Source organism: Lytechinus pictus, chromosome 2 (genome assembly GCF_037042905.1).
Source record: "Lytechinus pictus isolate F3 Inbred chromosome 2, Lp3.0, whole genome shotgun sequence".
NCBI lineage: Eukaryota > Metazoa > Echinodermata > Echinoidea > Temnopleuroida > Toxopneustidae > Lytechinus > Lytechinus pictus.
Genome location: NC_087246.1, coordinates 34357096 through 34377391, shown reverse-complemented (window position 1 = coordinate 34377391; position 20296 = coordinate 34357096). Strand labels below are relative to the sequence as shown.

General features: G+C 37.4%; 1 protein-coding gene across 1 annotated transcript; it reads right to left on the bottom strand.

Annotated features, from left to right (window-relative positions):
- Positions 1–1925: 1925 nt before the first annotated feature.
- LOC129281039 (neuronal acetylcholine receptor subunit alpha-3-like) lies at positions 1926–16322 on the bottom strand. Its single transcript, XM_064115541.1, has 7 exons — positions 16283–16322; positions 14229–14338; positions 12753–13194; positions 11249–11587; positions 10413–10703; positions 4850–5043; positions 1926–3748 (listed from the first exon to the last, which is right to left on the bottom strand). Exons 1-7 carry the CDS (start codon positions 16307–16309, stop codon positions 3736–3738), a joined length of 1416 nt encoding a protein of 471 aa, XP_063971611.1. The 5' UTR covers positions 16310–16322; the 3' UTR covers positions 1926–3735.
- Between the last annotated feature and the right edge of the window lie 3974 nt (positions 16323–20296).

The window sequence follows — 20296 nt, the reverse complement described above, 5'->3', positions numbered from 1 at the left end:
AGTGTCGTCCGTGACTCTGGACAAACGACATATTTGCGATTTTTCCTCAGCTCTAGAACGTCGGACAAAACAATACTGTTCCGATTCACAGACCCTCGACAAAGACTTCATTGTGCTTTGACTTGTATTTCCGATGCATTTACTGCGTTGTAGTTCATTCCGCATCGCTGAGTGAAGACTCGCTATTGACTGGCTAAAAAGCATTAAACGTCCAACTAGTCTTTCCATGAAACGCTCCCAAGGTGTAAGTTGTTGGGGGATCGGGATGTATCAAATGAGTATTTTCCCCTAAAGCAGTGCTTACCCATTGCAGAATGTTTTGATAAGGATGATGTTCATGATGACGACGACAATGATGATGATGACGATGATGGTGATGACGATGATAGTGGTGATGATGATGATGATGGTGATGACGATGATAGTGGTGATGATGATGATGATGACGGTGATGTATTGGCGTAGTACTGCTCCAACAGATTTGAAGGGCCAGATATTGCAGATGGAGCAATTTTTGGACCTTAATACATTCTAAATTTAGGTAATGGTTTTGACATGATATGCGTAAACGATCCTTTCCTTTTCCTTATTTTCCTTATTTTTCTTGGTCATGAAACCCTTTTTTTCTTCTTCTTTTTTTTTTTGGGGGGGAAGACATGGCGTACTTTAAAGTTGATGATCAAGCAAAATCTTAAAAACCCCTCACCCTATCATGCTCACATAAAAAAATGGGCCATGCCAATCATGAGCTGATTGGCTGCTAAAAAGAGTCACGCCTTTCGTGTAAATATATATGTTTGGTGCATGCTGTGTCAGTATACCTTATGCAAGCCTACATGTTGTTCAAGCAGTATTTTTATTTCCGACACAATGACAAAAACGTCACTCAATGGTGAATAGTAAAGGCAAACTGCGAAAACTCAAAACATATCAAAGTCTAAACGTAATAATTCATTACTTTATTCACGAAACCAAAATAGTAAACCACACTTGCTAAAAACTCTATTAAAAAGGTGCCATTTCCCACATTATTCCACATTGCCCAGCAAGTGAAACGTATTTTATCTTGGTCGCGAAATTGCTCTTCCACTAACCTTATTCCCTTATTGAGTGTGTTGCAAATCAAGCAACTCCACAATATAATTATTTCGATTTGTTTAGAGCCATTCTCTGGTCTTGACGAACATTCATTTGACAGCCGCGTCGTGATCGCCATCACCTTCTTCGCTATCATAATTATCGTCGTTTTCATCAGCATCGTCGCCGTGGTCGTTATCATTCTTATTTTTATGATAAAAATGATCAAAACAAAACATTTCTGAGCCCTCTTAATATATGGGCATCTCCGCCGCTATATCGTCATCACCCATGCTCTGTATTCGATTCCATCGTCATCAACAACATCGTAGTGATCTCCATCATTATTATCATAATGGTGAACCATCCATCATCATTGTCATCTTCATCATCGACATCATCACCGTCATCATCACACGTTTTCATTTTTGTTTACTTAATCACCGTCAATCTTATCTTCATCATCAACATTATCATCGTCATTGTCATACTTATCTCCTTGGTCATCATCATCTTCATCGTCGGCATCATCATCATCATCGTCGTCATCATAATCATCATCGTCATCATCAACAGCAGCATCATCATCCTCCTCCTCATCGTCATACCCATCAACTTAGTCATTATCATCTTCATCGTATAATCATAACCATCATCATCATAATCATCAGTATCATAGTCATCATCATCATCATCATCATGGTCATCATCATTATCATCATCAGTATCATCATGATCATCTCCATGACCGTGATATCAGTTATCATCAGAATTCTCGTCTCCTTCTATTGTAACAAAACAAGGTCGCAATCTTTCATATTCTAACAGAAAATATTATTCTACGAAAGTTCACAATATATTTCATTCTTTATTCTACAGAGTATAATTCACATCACCTACAAAAATCCATAACTTGTAGACACAGCAGTAATCATTCAGCATAATCTTTTATCATTTGTTTACATTTTGAATGTAGCTTGTGCTAATAAATTATTCATGTTGTAAAATAAATCCAGGGAGGTATAATGGTGTCTTATTTTCGTCGATATTTCTAACATGTCTAAGGAGCACGAAGTTTTATCTTCCACATTCAATACTAACATGCCAAGAGCAGGGCCGGATCCAGGATTTGCCGCGGGGGGGGGGGCATTTTTGTCCAGAAAGAAATTTGACAAGCAAAAAAAAAAGTCTTCACTTGCGTATGCACGACATTTTCCCCATAACAAATAATTTAATGGCTCCCAAAAGGGAGGCAAGGCCTGATATGCCCCCCGGCCCAACACTGAACAAGAGCATTAAGCCAAGAATCAATACCCGGATTGCTTTCGCTTTATTGCAAAATTAATTTTAAACACATTTTCCTGAAAGTAAATCTACTTGCTCAAGAAAGACAACTAAAGTCAAATATTTTCTGGGCATCCCAACCAAAGAAAGCTGTTATACATCAATGCTATTATCAATATTGATGACAAGTCCTTCCATTGACATGGAAAGTAAAATAGGGAGGAAATCTTAAAATGCATTGGCAAGATTTGACCCAACTTTTGAGGATCGTCGGAATATGCATCATAATAAATAACTATTGACAAATTTCAAAACAGAAAACTGAACAATATATTCTATTCCTTATCTACTAATTAAGATTCAGTGGTGACAAAAACTAAAAAATAATTTATGCTGGCACATTTCATACACTGTTTACAAGCATGACAAACTTTAACAAAGCCCGTTTATATATACGAACGTAATATTTCCCACATTAACGTTCAAGAAAGTGTGCCTTTGAATTTAAATGCTCCCTCTCACTCTGAGCTTGTAGTCACATAAAAAGTCGAAAATAAAAATGTACTGTCGACATGCTCTGCATGTATATAGGCAATAAAAATGTGAATAGGCACACACAATCTTTATTATTTAAGTAACATAAACTTTCATCTTTTTTGAGTGAATGATACCACTTCAGAATGTCAAATCCTCGATAATTATGACTGGGTAATTTAGGAATATTTGTACACAGTGATGGCGCCAAGGTATTTTTGATATGGGGGAGGAGCAAAACAAAGATTGGGGCATTGTAAATTAACACGACCCATCTCTCACTGTTTTCGATACTCTATATTTCCCCGCCTTCTTCCCCTGTTTTAATATAGGGAACGGTAACCCCTCTCCTAAGGTGCTGCTCCTCCTTTATAGGCCTTATATTAACATCACAATATTTCTCCCATGTGACGAATGTCAATATGGATGATGGATATGAACCTATAAGCTAAACCACTTAATATCACGATACTTTAAAATCATAGGAACAAAAAACACAGAATACATATTAACGCACATTTATCGCCAGTTGGTTGACCACTTGATAACAAAAATAAAAGGGAAAAAAATCAAGAAGTATATCTTTTTACAACAAATTCTTCCTATCAGCCTCGTATACAAAATTAATTATGAGAAAGCAATGAAAACTGATGAAAACTTTATGTCGTTAACAATTATAATTGGTCATGTCAGACAAAAATGTTATTAAGGCGATTCCCTCTTTTTTTCTGGCAAGAAGTTGTGAAGAAATATTCGATATCGTTCATAGCACCACTTGTCTGCGATGTTGTTGACTGACGCAAGAGACCAGAAATGGATTAAAGTGCTCTTTTAGACTCCTCACATCTTTCCCCTGCAGGAAGTATAAAAGAACAAATGCATTGTTAGTTATCATCAAGTTTGCGTTTGGAACTAACCAGATAATCAATACAATGATTTAAAACAGCATGCTGGTTCATAATTTATTCGCAGTGTTTCGTCTTGATTTAAAAAAGGATTTCATTATTCTTCTTTTTTCTCCTTCTTCGTCATCCACCTCCTCTTCTTCTTTTGTTTCTTCTCCATCATCATCATCATATTCTCTTTCATCTTCTTCTTCTTTTCTTTTCTATTTTCCTCCTCTTCTATTCTTCTTCTACTTCTTCTTCTTCATCTTCTTCTCCTTCTTTCTTCTCCTTCCTCTTCTTCTTCTGTTTCTTTTTTTTCTGCTTCTATTTCTTCTTCATCTTCTTCCACTTTTTCTTCCTCATTGTTAAAAATACTTCTTCCTTCTGAGCGAGCTTTTGACAAGGACTGCTTGTATTGTGAATCTGCAATATGACATTTCGAAATTGGGTCAGTGAAAGTCAAAATATTGTCTTTAAGCTACTCTTTAGTCTTGCGTCACTTTGACAGCCCCTATTTCAATAAAACAAATCCAAGCTATATTTCCTGAAATTGACACCAGTAAAAAAATCATCAAAACGGAATTTATTGAAATGAAACGAAAGATATCAACCTGTTTTTAACATAAACAAGCTATCTACCTTTGCTTAGACTACTTCGCCAGTTGGATCGGTATGAAATTGTGTGAATAAGAACAGTTTTGACACATTTCGCCTCACAAAATTACATCAATTCACCAATCGCAAATATCTTGCCATCATGATATAACCACATTGTACTTTTCTATTGGTATATGAATAATATTCTGATATCCTGTTAGTAACACATGAAATTTGAGATGGAATTTCGGGACTGATATTTTTCGAATTGACGGAGTAAAATCTAGTTTTACACAGAAGCTATACAATTCCACTTATGGGACACTGAGTAATTAATTTTGCTTAAAAAAACTTCTGCTTTAATAGTGACGCTATTTTGACCCATTTTGTATGTCTGTTAAAAATTTTATACTGAATCACTGTGTTATCAAATGTTTCTCGTTTTATCAAATATTTATATATATACTTACAGTGAAGCGAGATATTCTGTTCTGTTGACTTCGATAGGTTTCTCCCAAGGGACTGGTATGTGAGCATCACTGGTCTCCCATAGCAACGGCGAATAGAGGAAGATTCCCATACTCCCAACCAGAACGATAACGATGTAAACCCAGAGAAATATACGATCAATCACCATAGCGACGTAATGCCATTCTGCTTGAACCTAATACAAATCATTTAGGAAGATTAAATAGTTTATATCAAATCAACAATTTTTACAATAAACATGAATTTGTTAATAAAATACTAAGTTCGTTGACCTCAAATGACCTTTGACCCTTTCCCAATGACCTTAAATTTCAATCACCTATTTGCCAATACCTGATAACAACAATATGTAAGTTTTATGCAGTATGACACTGTACTTTCCATATTATCTTCAAAATTCAAAATCACGACATTGGTTTAGGTTTTGATGTTGATACCACAACATGGACAAAGTTCGTTGACCCTGTCCCTAAATGACCTCTGACCTTGATCATGCGACCCAACACTCATGGAAGATGATTAGTAATACTTGGTTACTCTTAAGTCCCAGGTTAATGAAATAAATTTTTATAATTTCAAAAGTTATGACATTTCGAAAACTTAACCTTAGTTTATAAGTCAATGTTGACGACGCTGTCGCCGCCGCCGCCGTCGGAAAATGGGCGCCTATTTCTTGCTTTTGATACACAGACGAGACAAAAATGTTTTTTTCTGCACTATGATTCATACACATTGACAATATTGTATGAACAATGTAAAATATGCATGTAAAAAGCAAAAGAGAATTCATTAAAGAAGTAATTGTAACGACAGAATCTATATAAGTGTCATAAATGTCAGTAAGTAGGAATACTAATACTCCAGCCAAACTGGAGGAAGGAGACTTTCTTTGCGTGTCGTGAAAATGTTAATTGTTCATTTATTTAATTCATTTTTTAATTCTCGATTTCTTTATAAAAAAGCAGGTTAATCCTATTCAAGCCAAAGGCTTGCTTTACAAGGGAATACGGTAAATGGATAGACTAGAGTTGACCATCAATCAGGACGTCAAATAGGCCTATATACATGATATAGTGATAAATAACGTTTCATGCAAGTAGCCATTTCGGTTTTAAAACTTCTCTCCAAACGTGTAAGACGGGTCAATATATGGTTTGACCCGGAACAAATTGCAACAAATGATTTTTCAACGGTATTTTGTACTATTTGACCTCAGGAATAACATACTAAAAATCTACCAAAATCCGCATCCGGGAAAGTGGTTATTTTTAAGATGGCGTCCAAGATGGCCGTCATTCACTAAACATGGATATAACTCACTCATTATCCACCCTAGAATCCTATTTGGATTCATATTCCATGATCCAATGGGTAAAATAATTTATTTATACAAGTTAGAGTGAATATTAGCACTCCAGGGTACCAGGAAAATCCAAGATGGCGCCCAAAATGGTTGCCGTAGTCTAAAAAATCCACAATTCATCTATTACTTACTTAAGTGGCTTTAATTTGGTTTCCATTCGATTGTTTTAATGATGAAGTAGTACGTCGGGACAAGTTACAAGGGCAGCCAGTGGTCTGGTGTGTCGAAAAATACAAGATGGCTTCCAAAAATTGAGTTTAAAATGGCTGTTTATCCTTAAAATGGACATAGCTCATATCACATCCACCTGAGAGATATGATTTTGATGTCTAGACCATGGTTTCAATGGTCAAATAATACATTGTGACAAGTTACAAGGACAGTCAGTGGTCCGGTATGTTAAAAAAATCCAAGATGGCTTCCAAAAATGGAGTAAAAAATGCTGTTGCTACTTAAAAAAAACCAACATAGTTTGTTAAATATCCGGGAATATGATTTTTGTGCCTATACCATGGTTAAATGGTTCAAATAATAAATTGGGATAGGTTACAAGGACGTTTGGTGGTCAAGTATGTCCAAAAGTCCACGGTGGCTTAAATAATAGTATCAATTAGCCGCGATGGTATTTAAAAATGGACATAGTTATGTTTTATTCGTCAAGGGTATATGATTTTGTTGCCTATATCATGGTTCCAAAAGGCAGAAAATTAGTTACAAGGACAGTCAGTGGTCCAGTATGTCGAAAATCTAAGAAAGCTTCCAAAAATCGGAGTCTAAAATGACTGCTGTTACTTTAAAAATGGACATAGTTCCTTTAAAATCCACCTAGGAGATATGATTTCGGTGTCCACACTATGGTTTCATGATTAAAATAATACGTTTGGACTGGTTACATTGATATGCAGTTGTCCAGTTTGCCTAAAACACAAGAGGGTTTTTAAAAAAGGAATCTTAAACGACTCATATCATTCAATAGTGGTCAGAGTTCTACAATATTCATCTGCAAGAAATAATGTTGGTGTCCAAATTGTGATATGAAGGGTCAAATAATACATTCAGAAAAGTAACAAGGATGGTTAGTACCCCATTTTGTCAAAGAATCCATGATGGATTCTAAAATTTCATCAAAATGGGTGCTGTTACCAACTCATGAAAGAATGTGATAACTTGTCTCCATGCATTTTAGTGTTGGCATCAAGATTATTTCTAACAGGTAGATATTTTATGTAACGGTAGTCACTTTAGAACCAATTCTTAAGCCAACTTGGATTTCAAGGCAAAATGGATTGCTGCATATCATGGTAACCAGTCCCAAAGTATTGTTTGGCCCTTTAAACCCTAGTGTAGACACCAAAATAATATCCCCAAGGTGTATTTATAATGTTCTACATCCACTTTTAAGTAACAGCAGTCTTTAAGACCCCCATTTTTAAAGCCATCTTTGATTTTTGGACATACCTGACACCTGACTGTCCTTTGAACTTATCCCAATGTATTGCTTGACCCTGTAAACTCTAGTATAGACAGCAAAATCATACCTCCAAGGTGTATTTATAATAAACTATGCATACTTTTAAACAGCAACAGTCAATTTACACCCCATTTTTTGAAGTAATCTTGGATTTTTTTAACATACAGACAACTGACTGGTCTTGTAACTTACCCTAGTGTATTACTTGAACCTTTTAAACCATGCTTTTAACACCAAACTCATATTCCCCAGACAGATGTTAAACAAACTATGTCCTTATGTAAGTAACATCAGACATTTTTTACTCCATTTTTGGAAGCCATCTTGTAATTTTGGACATACTAAGCCACTGACTTCCATTGTCTTGTCCTAATTTATTATTTGACCTTTGAAACCATAGTTTAGACACCGAAATCATATCTCACAGGCTGATTTAAAACGAGCTATGCCACTTTTAAGTATCAACAGCCATTTTAGAATCAAGTTTTGGAAGCCAACTTAGGTTTTTTGACCGACCAGGCCACTGACTGTCCTTGTAACTTGCCCTAATGTATTAATTGATCCTTGAAACTAGTGATTTAGACACCAAAATCACCTTTCCAGGCCGATATGAAATGAGCTTTGTCCGTTTTAAGTATCAGCAGCATATTTTTAAGACCAATTTTTGGACACCATCTTCGATTTTTGGACATACCAGACCATTGACTGTCCTTGTAACTTATCCTAATATATTTTTTGACCCTTGAAACCAGTGGTTTAGACATCGAAATCACATATCCCAGTCCAAAATGAAATGAGCTATGTCGCTTTAAGTATAAGCAGCCATTTCAGAATCAATTTTTAGAATCCATCGAGGATTTTTGCACATACCAGCCCACTGACTTTCCTTGTAACTTGTCCCAATGTATTATTTGACCCATTTAACCATGGTATAGACCAAAAAAAAAATCATATTTCTGGACATTGAGCAAACTATGTCGGGTTTTTTAAGTAGCAACAGCAGTTTTCGACTCCATTTTTGGAAGCCATCTTGGATTTTTGAACATACTGGACCACTGACTGTCCTTGTAACTTGTCCCAATGTCTTATTTGACCATTGAAATCGTGGTCTAGACACCAAAATCATTATGTCCCAGGCGGATATGAAATGAACTATGTCCATTTTAATTATCAACAGCCATTTTAAACTCCGTTTTTGGAAGCAATCTTGGGTTTTTGGACACACCAGACCACTGGCTGTCCTTGTAACTTGTTTCAATGTTTCAAATTTAGATGAATTGTGGATTTTCAGCCCACGGCAGCCATTTTGGGCGCCATCTTGGATTTGCCTGGTACACTGGAGGGCTTATAATTCTTTCTTGCCTAAATCAACTTTTGTGCCCCAGATCATGGAATATAGAACGAAATAGGATTCTAGGGTGGATAATGTGTCAGTTGTATCAATTTTCAGTGAATGGCGGCTATCTTGGACGCCATCTTGAAAATAACAACTTTCCCGGATGCGGATTTTGGTAGATTTTTAGTATGTTATTCCTTAGGTCAAATAGTACAAAATACTGTTGAAAAATCATTTGTTGCAATTTGTTCCGGGTAAGGCTATTTTTGGTCGTATATTGACCCGTCTATGTCCAACAACCATAATAATTTGAAATGCTAAACGCCAAGCTAGGAGGTAAAAATATACGACCGGGGATCGATCTAACCCAAGACAATTATGAGACGGGCACTCGACCAGAGACCTGCCATATCCAGTATTCTATACACTCTAAAGTAAATCTGCTATAGTTTACATGGATACTTCGATAGAGAGGCAAAGTAATTGTCATTGAACAATTATATTCTATAGATCTTGACAAAATATATTTTTTAAGGATTTTTTTTCATCAAGTACGTACCCTTTGGTAAAAATTTGAATAGATTGATTGACCTTTTATTTAGACAGAAAGTTCATTTTAAAAGCTCCTTTTGACTTGTTTTCGTCACGTCATATCCCATTTACGTTGAAATAAAATTCGTTATCAATCAATTAATAAATAAATCAATCAACTGGTTGTGAGGAGCGTTTCTGAGACTTTGTGGCGCCATGTCTGTGCGATGCATAATGCTCCAATCAGTCACGCCAACGAAACCGACTCCAAACCGACCGATGGTACGTGGTAAAAATGGGAAATGAAATGGAAAATTGCCAATTCGTCTTCTGCCAACTTGTCCACTCACCACATGGTCTACTTTCATTTAGTCTAATGCCATTCCGTCCATCAACATTTCGTCTAACAACCATTTGGTCCAATAACCAGTTGGTACAATCACTTCGTCTAATCACCATTTCGTCTATGAACATTTCGTCTAATGACCAGTTGGTCTAGTATCCATTTTATTTTCATTCATTTTGCACAATTAACGCTTAGTCAAAATGGTATATGGACTAAATGGCTATTGGACCAACTGGTTATTATACGAAATGGTGAGTGGACGAAATGGCATTTATTAGACCATGTGGATAGTGGACGAAATGATGGTAGACCGAATGTTAGTAGACGAGTTGGCAATTTGACGAATTGGCATTAGACGAATTGGAAATAAACCAATAAAAATAGGTAACAGATTTTGGTAGGTCTGGAATCGATTTCGTCGCCCGCTTGACTGTATCTGTGATATGAATAATGACCACAATGTACAAGGCAAAAAAAATGAAGAATCGGTCAAGCACCTTGTGGTCTTTATCGGCGTCTTTGGTCCTCTCTACTATGTAATTAAGATACTCGAGTCCTTCTTTGAGCCGAGCTGGTGTCTTCCCGTTGTCCCTCAATCTCTTGATGTCGATGTTGGCATCCATCAGCATCTCTTCCTCGGTCTCGTGACCGTGTGTTTGCCACTCGTTGTCCATACCGAGGTTGTGCAGGTTGGGGAGCCCGTCCGACCCGGTGCCGCAGCCTCCCCTGAGGTATGGGTGATGACGGTTGAAGCATTGTCGCTCAGTATCCGAGTTTCGACCGTACATCTGTAGATAGGATGAAATATAATTCAGAGGTAATGAACCTCCAAAATGATCGATCATTTTGCATTTTAAAAAGACACCACCTACTGTGGTATCCACTGTTCTTGGTCTTGAAGATTTGCAATTATGTAAGACATTATGTTTATGTATCTAATGAAAATGATCGTTCTGTTGGAATGGAATCTGGAATGAAACAGAATTCTGAAGACATGGAGAGCTTACCATTCTTGATTGATCATTATGCCTTAAAAAAGACACCATCATAAATTATGGTGGTATTCACTGTTTTTGTTCTTTAAGATTTGTGATAATATAAGGTATTGGTATAAGTTTATGTATCCATTTTCTTTAAGCTGCTGACCTGATTCTTTATCTATGTTTATCATCCAAGGTTCTACAAGTTTTAGAAGGGCTGCCACAAATTTTGTTGTTTGGTACCACTTTTGTTGCCTACTTTTTATATTCTTTCCAAAACGATTAAACTAGAGCCAGAAATTGTCATTTCTTGATGAAGTTGTAATTTCTTGATGAAGTTGTCTGGGTCATACCATTCTTGTGAGGTGGACATTGTTGCTGTGGTCCACTTCCTGTTGATCAGCTTGGGGATAGAATGACTTGTAGTTCTCCGGCCTCTTCATGTGAAGGTACGGTGGCAGGGTATCGATGAAAACCGTCTTGACCCACTTTGGCATGGTGTGTGTCAGTGCGGACCGGTGGAAGAGATTGATGATGATGACGGTGACGGTGATGGACACGCTGACCATGGCCATGGAGAAGAGGAGATAGATGCCGATGAGCGGAATCGAACCCGAGGTCGTCGGGATCATTTCGGCGATCAGGAGCAGGAACACGATGAGGGCGAGGAGGATGGAGATGCAAAGCGTTACCTAATGGTGAAAAATAACATTTAAAGATAATGTTATCTTCCGTTTTCATAGGAAGAATATCATAAAATGCCTCGTGTATTTTCGGCTATGGAGAATGAAAAAAAAACCACTTTAGTTTGCCATGAACACGATGAAGTGCGGAAGTAACATTCAGTTAGGTTATCATAGAACTTATTGAACATATAGGGTGGTAAAAGCACTCTTAATGGTATAACATTTCATATGAAATTGCTTTTAAATGTCTGATTGCTACAACCATATGAAAATGATAATCCATCGAAATGAACATTTAAGGAAAAGAGACCAATGGCCGATTCTGGTCCTCTATCAAATACCGGAGCCATGTCGCAATGGGCATGACATGAAATAAAAAATGCCACCTAATGATTCGTTAAACGTTTGTATGAAGTAGGGCCAAAGACTAGCTTGACATGCAGTGTACGTTTCTTGACACATAATTTATTAAGTGCAACGAACGGCGATGATCGTATGTTCAGCCAATTGAAAATTAAAAAAAGTGTAACCATATGGCTTGTGATTTATAAGATATGGAATGAAATCTCTGGTGTTGTGTAATGAAACTCAATCTAGGCCTACTGGTGCAACTTTTTGCATGATATGTCACGGATGACTGGGTCACGGACTTGGGTGGTCTTTGGCGTCTAGATACTCATTGGAGGGTGAAAAATAATGTACAGATAGAAAATGCATAAAGGCATTGATTGATGAGTAATTAGAATGATGATGAATGAATTGATTTAGCATTATGCCCTTCCCTTGCCTTTCTTCTTCCTGCCCTATCCGAGCCCTATACCTCCTTTCTCGTTTTGTATTGGTATTGTATTTGTGTTACAGGCATAGGCCTATCCCGCCACATGCTTTCTGCTTTTAGGGAATTATGCCCTTTTCTATTAACAAATCTTTTATATATTTACAGCCTTTTATGATAAATGATTTTGTATAGATTATATGGTAAATTTATATCTTGTGGAAATGGAAGAAAATAAATAATTATTTTAACAAAAAAAAGGCCCATTGTAAACGAGTCCTCATTCTGAAGTACCCCGATCCCTACTGACACTGGATGGTCCCCGGCCCGTGGAAACTACAGTTCTCACTGAACAGGGTCAAGGGGTAGTTCTATCATGTCCGTCCACATCTTTACCTTCTCTCCACAATTGGACGGCACGTAGAAGACGAAGATGGTGAGAAACGCAATCATGATGCACGGTAGTACAAAGGTCACGACGTAAAACAACGACTTCCGGTGCAAGACGAAGGTAAAGGTCAGGTCAACAAAAGTGTCGGTGTCACAACAAGGATACTGGAGTTTGTGCCTCTCGATTGGTGTCTCGGCTATGTCCCATTCCTGGTTTTCCCAAAACCGCTCGAGACCCACGAACTCCGAGATGGGTTGCAGGTCAATCTTGCTATAATCATGGGTCCAGGATCCGAATTTCAGGGGGCACCGCTGTTCATCGAAGGGGAAGTTGTGGATGTTGATAGGGCAAGAGCTTCTGTAGACGGCGGGAGGGAACCAGTCCACGGTACCGTTGGGGTAGACCTGAGTCACTGTCAACTTCTCAATAGCGTAAGAACCTCCAACACTGAATAGAGTTTGATGTGAAAAGTCAACAACTTATATTAGCATAATAATAATAATTATGTATAGCACATTTATTGGCGATCCTTTAATGTCTATATATGCTTTCACATGGAATTGGATATCATCACCCATATTACACGAAAAATGTGCTTTAAAGCACATTTTTTAATAATACAAGCATATCAGGAGCTTTTACACTGAATAGCGCAGTACCGTCGGATCTGCGCCGTATGAACTATAATAAGTTGATACTATTTATCATTTTCATTGCTATATTCATTGTTATATTATCATAATGAATACATTATTATTATCATTCTTTTTATTCTTATCATTATTGTATTTTCATCATCATCATCATCATCATCACAACATCATCATCATCATCATTATTATTTTGTTTATTATAGGCCTAAAGGCTATTTTTCCCTCCATCTCAATGAACCATCCAAAGTGGACCCAGGTTTTGGAATGCACTTGACCCTGACATTACACATGCTGTCAGTTCTACAGTGTTTAAACGAAAATTGAAATCTTATTTACTGAGTAACTATGGAAGTGATTCGTAAAGCCTATTTTACGTGTGTTATTTATCAGTTAATGCTAAATTATCAATACTTAACATCCCCCCTTTCCCGGGCCTGGCTGGTCTCTGTCCTCATGTCCCCTTTTTTGTCCCTTTGTACATAAATGTGTCCCTCTTCTCTCCCCTCCTCTCTCTTTAGTTATCATATTATATTAAGTTGCCATTTCTTTGTTGTTTATCCAAGGTTCTTTGAATTCATAATGAGGAACCTTAATTTACAAGCATTGCTTCACTTAGGTCTCCTCGTCTTCCTTTTAAATTATTTCTTTTCTGTCTTAAGCTGTATAATGTATTTAAAAACAATGTTTTCTGCATACTCTGTTTTATATATACCTGTTTTATCATGTTCTCTGCTCATTGTTTCATACACACTTATATGTTTGTCATGTATTCAAACTCACAGTTGGAAGACAAATAAAATGAACTTATGAACTTATGAGAATACTTACTTGTTATAGAGGACGATGTCTGGTTTCCAGAGGAGAAAGATCGGGATATGAACCATGGTGATGTTACCGTAGTCTGCTGGGTCCCAAACAAGACGATAATCTTCCCATCGCTGAAGAAATAAGGACAAATAAGCCAAAACTACACAGTATTGGTGGAAAACTACCCAGAGTTGGAGAATTGTTTTAAAGGTATTGTTTAACTTTGTGAGCAGCCGATTTAAAAAATTCTCAAACCAAGATGAAACATGTGTACAAGTGCATGTATTAGAACTAATAAACCCTGAAAACAACCATTATTGAGAATGAAAAGCTAAAACTACAAGGCAAACCCCGATTTTGTAAATAGGCGTCTTATAGACGCCTAAATAGTACACATAAGTGTATGGGATGAAATTAAGATGGTGTTTTCGGTCACTTTGTATTTCAATTTTTAAAGCACTAAATAATTATTTTCGAACGCAATTTTTTCTGGGCTTCACTTTTGTAACATATCACAGACACAGGTGACAAGTGTGACCTTCTAGCTCAGATTTTTTTAAAGTCAAACCAATGTTAACCAATCACTTTAACCAATTTTTGTTGTGTGGACAGATGATATTCACGTTCAGACTATTTTTATTTTTTTTCTCTATCAGAGTATACACGCCATTTTGACATTAATACAGAATCTATATTGAGCCATCAGTTATTCCGGGAGGGATGCGAAGGCAACAGTGAAATATAAAGAAAGGTAATGAATTAATATTGTGTGCATGCACGTGTACTTTTGAGAGTGAGGGTGCGTGACTGCATGTTTTATTTAAAAGAAAGAGATATAAAAAAAAAAAAACACGTTTCTGCTGTTCCACGTAATGGAGTAGTGTTGACATTATGAAGTGGATATGGTTTTATGGAGTGGAAATGACATTATGGAGTGGTGTCGCTTGAGACTCGAAATGAATGACTCGGGGGCGGGGCTTCAGGTTATTTTGATTGGGGCAGAAAACAAGGTGACGTAATTTTTTTTTTAGATTTAAATGTCTTCTTTGCTCAATGATGAAATTGGGTTATTATAAAATCCGATGATCCAGTCTTTTCTTCAATGCCCTTCATCGTTTATTGCCCTTCCATTCTTCCTTTTTATTTGTCTGTAATATGAAAAAAGAAAATCACACGGGCGGTCGCCCCTGCCCAATTGTGGCACCTCGCATGGAAAGAGGCACTGCGTAATGTGTGCTTTGGGTGTAAACTACACAGTATTGGTTGAAAACCACCCAGAGTTGGATATTTTTTTTCAACCAACTGTTGTGTGGACAGTATGTTGCCAAACATTTTAAGAGTATGACATTGCCCTCAATTATGGCAAGGTCAAGTTCATCTTAGTTGGCCCGTGCAGTCATGTCCAACAAAGCAATCCCGGATAGTAATACTTGCAGCTTTGTGCCCATGCAGCCCCATACCACTTTCAAGTAGATGAAATAAAAGATAAAACAAAAATTATAGGTTAGGTAAATTAAGGGTGATTATCGTCATATCTCTTCTTTCATAACCCGATTATATCGATATCGTGTCTTTAACTTGTGGAGTACAGGGTGGGCCGTACAAAATTGATATGAACTTTGAGGATTTTAGACTTGAGACTTGTGGCATATTTGTCAGAAAAAAAATGTTAGTATTCCAAAGTAAAATGTGATGACGTGTTATTCCGCTTTGGGCAGTGGATAAAAGGCAGTTTGATTATAATTTCTAGAATATGTATGGATATTTTATTCATTATTTTCATTCCAAAATCTCAAAATGATCAAAAAATGAATTACGTGTTTTTTAATTTCTCAACACTAAAACACACACTATATATATCATATTTCAATATCAGCAAATAAAATACACTTAATTGAAATGTTGGGACGCGTTATTTTTTTCTGCAATATGTCGTTTAATTGCTTTTATTATTTTCAGAATCTATGGATGTAAATAGTATTTTGACATCCAAATTTCAAAATGGCCTAAGAATGAGTTACGTCTATTCTTTGACACTCAAAAACATGTGTTTATCGTTACCATGGTTACCTTACCTGTCTCACCCACAGACTTGTCATCATAATTTGGTTTCTCTCGTTCTGTAAGAAAAATGATTAAGACCAAAAAATAATGTTAAGATGTCATCAGTATTTGGGCGGCTTGGTGAGACTGATCCCTCCCCCAAATTAAAATAAGATAATAACAATATATTTGGATATATGCCTACATCACATTGCATATGCATATACAGTAGAAATCAATGCCATTTTGTACCATGCAATTTTAATGAAATGGCAACGTTCTGCCTTTTTTTTCATAACTCAAATCATAATAGGCCTTTGTGTAACATAAATTTCTCCTTTAAGGCTTAAACGTTATAAAGTCTCGTATCGAGTCCGCCCATGACAATGACAGCTTAATGAGATTTTTTTTTATAATACATGCCATATTATGCCTCTGAGAGAATTCCAAATCCTGAATACCTTCAGATTTCTTCATCTCTCCCCGCGCTTTTTCACATGGTTTAAAATCGTAATTTGAATGATGATTCTAGTGAAAAAATAAGGCTAGTGACGATTTTTTAGCACGTGTGAAAAACTGTGAAACCAAACTAAAACATGATTAGAATCATGAACCCTAATCTCAGTCATCGTGAAAGGTCCGATGATTCTATAAAGGAATTGCAATCATCATTACAATGATGATTCAAGAATCACGTGTGAAAAGGCCCTACGTAATGTTGATTATTTTAGCTACTTTCACCGTGTTTTCTACAACTCAAACAGAAGAAAGGGGAGCGACTGAAATCTGGTGTAGATTTCAGATTTCAATGACAAGGGGAATACTACTTTCCAGCAGCGTCAAGTCACTTTCCCTTGAAAAAATTATAATTTATCAATGCATTTTGTATCTGCATATATAGTGAGTCCAATGTGCACGTGCGGGTTAATGCACGAATGATAGTCCCGTGGTGGCGAAGTAAAAACAAATGAGGGTTGGACTATTACGGCACAATCCCGTGTTCACCCCGCGGAAGCGTCGGCTGAAATAACACATCAATCGAAGCTTCGCATGGGGAGGGAGGACAATTCTATTTTCGGTGTCGAAACCGGCCCCTAATTTGTTTATGCTGATTACACTGCCATCTAATTTTGTTTTAATTTGTACACGTTCTCTGGTTTGTTGATTGGATAATCGCGGTAGTATAGATCCTTGGGAGACGCCACATGTTATTGAATAAGGGTGCATAATCGTTCCATTATCAAGGTCATAATCGTGTTTGTATTCATTTTCACGAGCCACATTCATAGATATGGGGTTTAGAAGGGGGTAGTCAATTCCACTTGCTCCCGGAATACTCTTACGATGATAATTACAATGCGATCCGAGGACTCTATAAACACTTTTGTCATAGAATGAATTTTTGTATTCTACTTTCGCTACAAAAGAATAGCTACTCGATAACCCATATAGGAAAATGATATTGAGTAAAAAATTTGAATATATATTTGTAGTTTATTCTTTTTTTGCGCAGCGGAGTTTGACTAGAAATCGGGTCAGCTGCGAAAAAACAGGAGCAACAATCAAAGTTTGAACTGAATGAATTTTAAATTTCCTTCGGGGAGTTTTCTCTTTGAATTTGGGATGATTTTACTCTTAAAATGTTGGGCAACATACTGTCCAAACAACAATTGGTTTAAAAAAAATTATCCAACTCTGGGTAGTTTTCAAAGAATACTGTGTAGTTTTCACCCAAAACACACATTATTGGTTTAAAACTACACAGAATTGGATAAAGTTTTAACCCTTTGTTGTGTGGACATATGTTGCCCAACATTTTTAAGAGTGTGGTGTTCAGTCTAATTTTCACCATGATTCTAAGGTGGCCCTTTTCCAAACTATTAAGTGTATTATCCCTGCATAGGCCTATATACTGCATGTACTGGCCCAATGGAAGACCAGCATCAACAATAATTGGAGCTGAATATGGGCTACCAGCCGTAACTATTACCTTAATTTTGTGTATTCAATTCAGGGGCGGATCCAGCTTTTTATAAAGGGGGGGTTGGGGTGGTGTGCGAGGGAGCGTAGCGATCGAGTCCAAGAGAGCGGAGCGAGCGAGGGGGGAGGGTGTGGGAGGGGGGTGTCCCCCCTCCCACAGTAGGGAAATTTTTTGAAAATCTGTGTGTGAAAATGGCGTTTTCTAAAATTACAAGTTTAAAAAAAAAGATAAGATTTAAAAAAATGGTCCCCGGATTTTTTTTTGGGGGGGGGGTTGCAACCCCCCCAACCCCCCCTCTAGATCCGCTTCTGCAATTATTAATTTCATATGAATTTGTTTTTAATCTCACGGAATTAAAAACAACAGCTGTACGTCATTGCATTTATTCCAATAAAATCATACACATTTAAATAACTTTTTTTTTTCAATGAAAGTCTCATTGTGAGTATTTATTTTCATCCTGGGCATTGATTAGTTCAGTGCAAACTGTAATATGTCTCTGTCCTCTCATTCATTATTCTATGATATATTAAACATTGACTTGCAAGTTGCATGCATGCCTAGCTATATGTTCTTGGTTATTTTTCATTGTAATTACTTGACCTGATTCTGAAACCGAAACAAGATTACATCGATCAGCCAGCTCGTTCCATAGACGTTGAAGCGTGTTGCATATATCTGGCACCCTGCCGGGAACCGGCAGGTGCGACGGGGAGGCCAACCCTTAAGGTCTCGAAAGGGTGGCCATCCCACCAATTCCGATGCTCCCGACGTTGACACGTTCACATATTTGGTATTTCAATATTTCTTGATATTGCGAGGCTAGAGCTATATGAATTAGGAGTGAAAAGCAAACTCAGGTCAGATTTGTAATTGTAATCAGGGGGCGCGGCGTCAGGGCATTTTGATAGGGCGGGGGCAAGATGTCCTGAAGGTAGTATTATTTTCTCCAATTATGGAATGATAAGGGTATTAAAGAATGACACGACCCAAGCCAATCATTTTGACAGCCCCCATTTTGCTTTCTTCCCTTTCATCCTTTTTTTCGATTCGTTTTTTCTCCTCTTTTTCTTCTCTATACTTGAAAAAACTTATAGGGGCGAACGCTCCGCCAGCATGCTGTGCCGCCCCTACCTATAACGGACTACCTTTCGGAAAGTGTTATTATGTTCTAATTAGTGTACCGGATGACATAATAAGATGTTATTTTGTCACGGTCATGAACACTTACCCTTTGTCTGATGAAGCTTGCAATATTGCAGGCTGAAGTTTACCAAACCAGGAAATCATTATACTTATCACGAAAGAACATGTTCCAAAATAACGGTTATCTAATGAAGATATTAAATCATTTCTGTCTTATACACGTCGAACAGAGAATCAGTGAAGAAATTTCAAGAATATTAAATTAACCTCCAGTGAAACATAAATTCTGTATAGCAACATGGTAACCAACTCCCCATGTTCACACACACACACACACACACGCGCGCGCACACACACACTCCTCCTCTCTCTCTCTTCCTCCCCTTCTCACTCTCCTTCTCTCTCCCTATCTCTCTCTTTCTCCATTCCTCTTCATTCTCCCGTGAAACATAAATTCTGTATATCAACATGGTACCCAACTCCCCATGTTCATACCCTCACACACGCACACCCACACTCCCTCCACTCTCTCCCCCTCTCTCACTCACTCTCTTCCTCTCCTTCTCACTCTCTTCCCCTCTTTCTCTCCTTCTCTCTCCCTCCATTGCTCTTCATTCTCCCACTCTCATGATTCTCCCTTTCTCTCTCTTTCAACCTCCCCCCTCCCACTTTCTCCCCCGCTCCTCTCTGTCTATCTCTCCCCGACTCCCATTGCCACTGGTGTTGGTGTTGCAGATGTGCCAGAGGCGCGGAAATGCACTTGTCGCCTTTTAGCTGTATCAATAATGAACATGATTATCATCCCCCATGTGTTGAAGTGTAATATTGTGTTGCGTCGTTATCATCAATGATGCAATGGAGGTATAATGTATGTAAGATATTACTTATATTAAAGGTTTAATGTATGACGTTGCTTGTG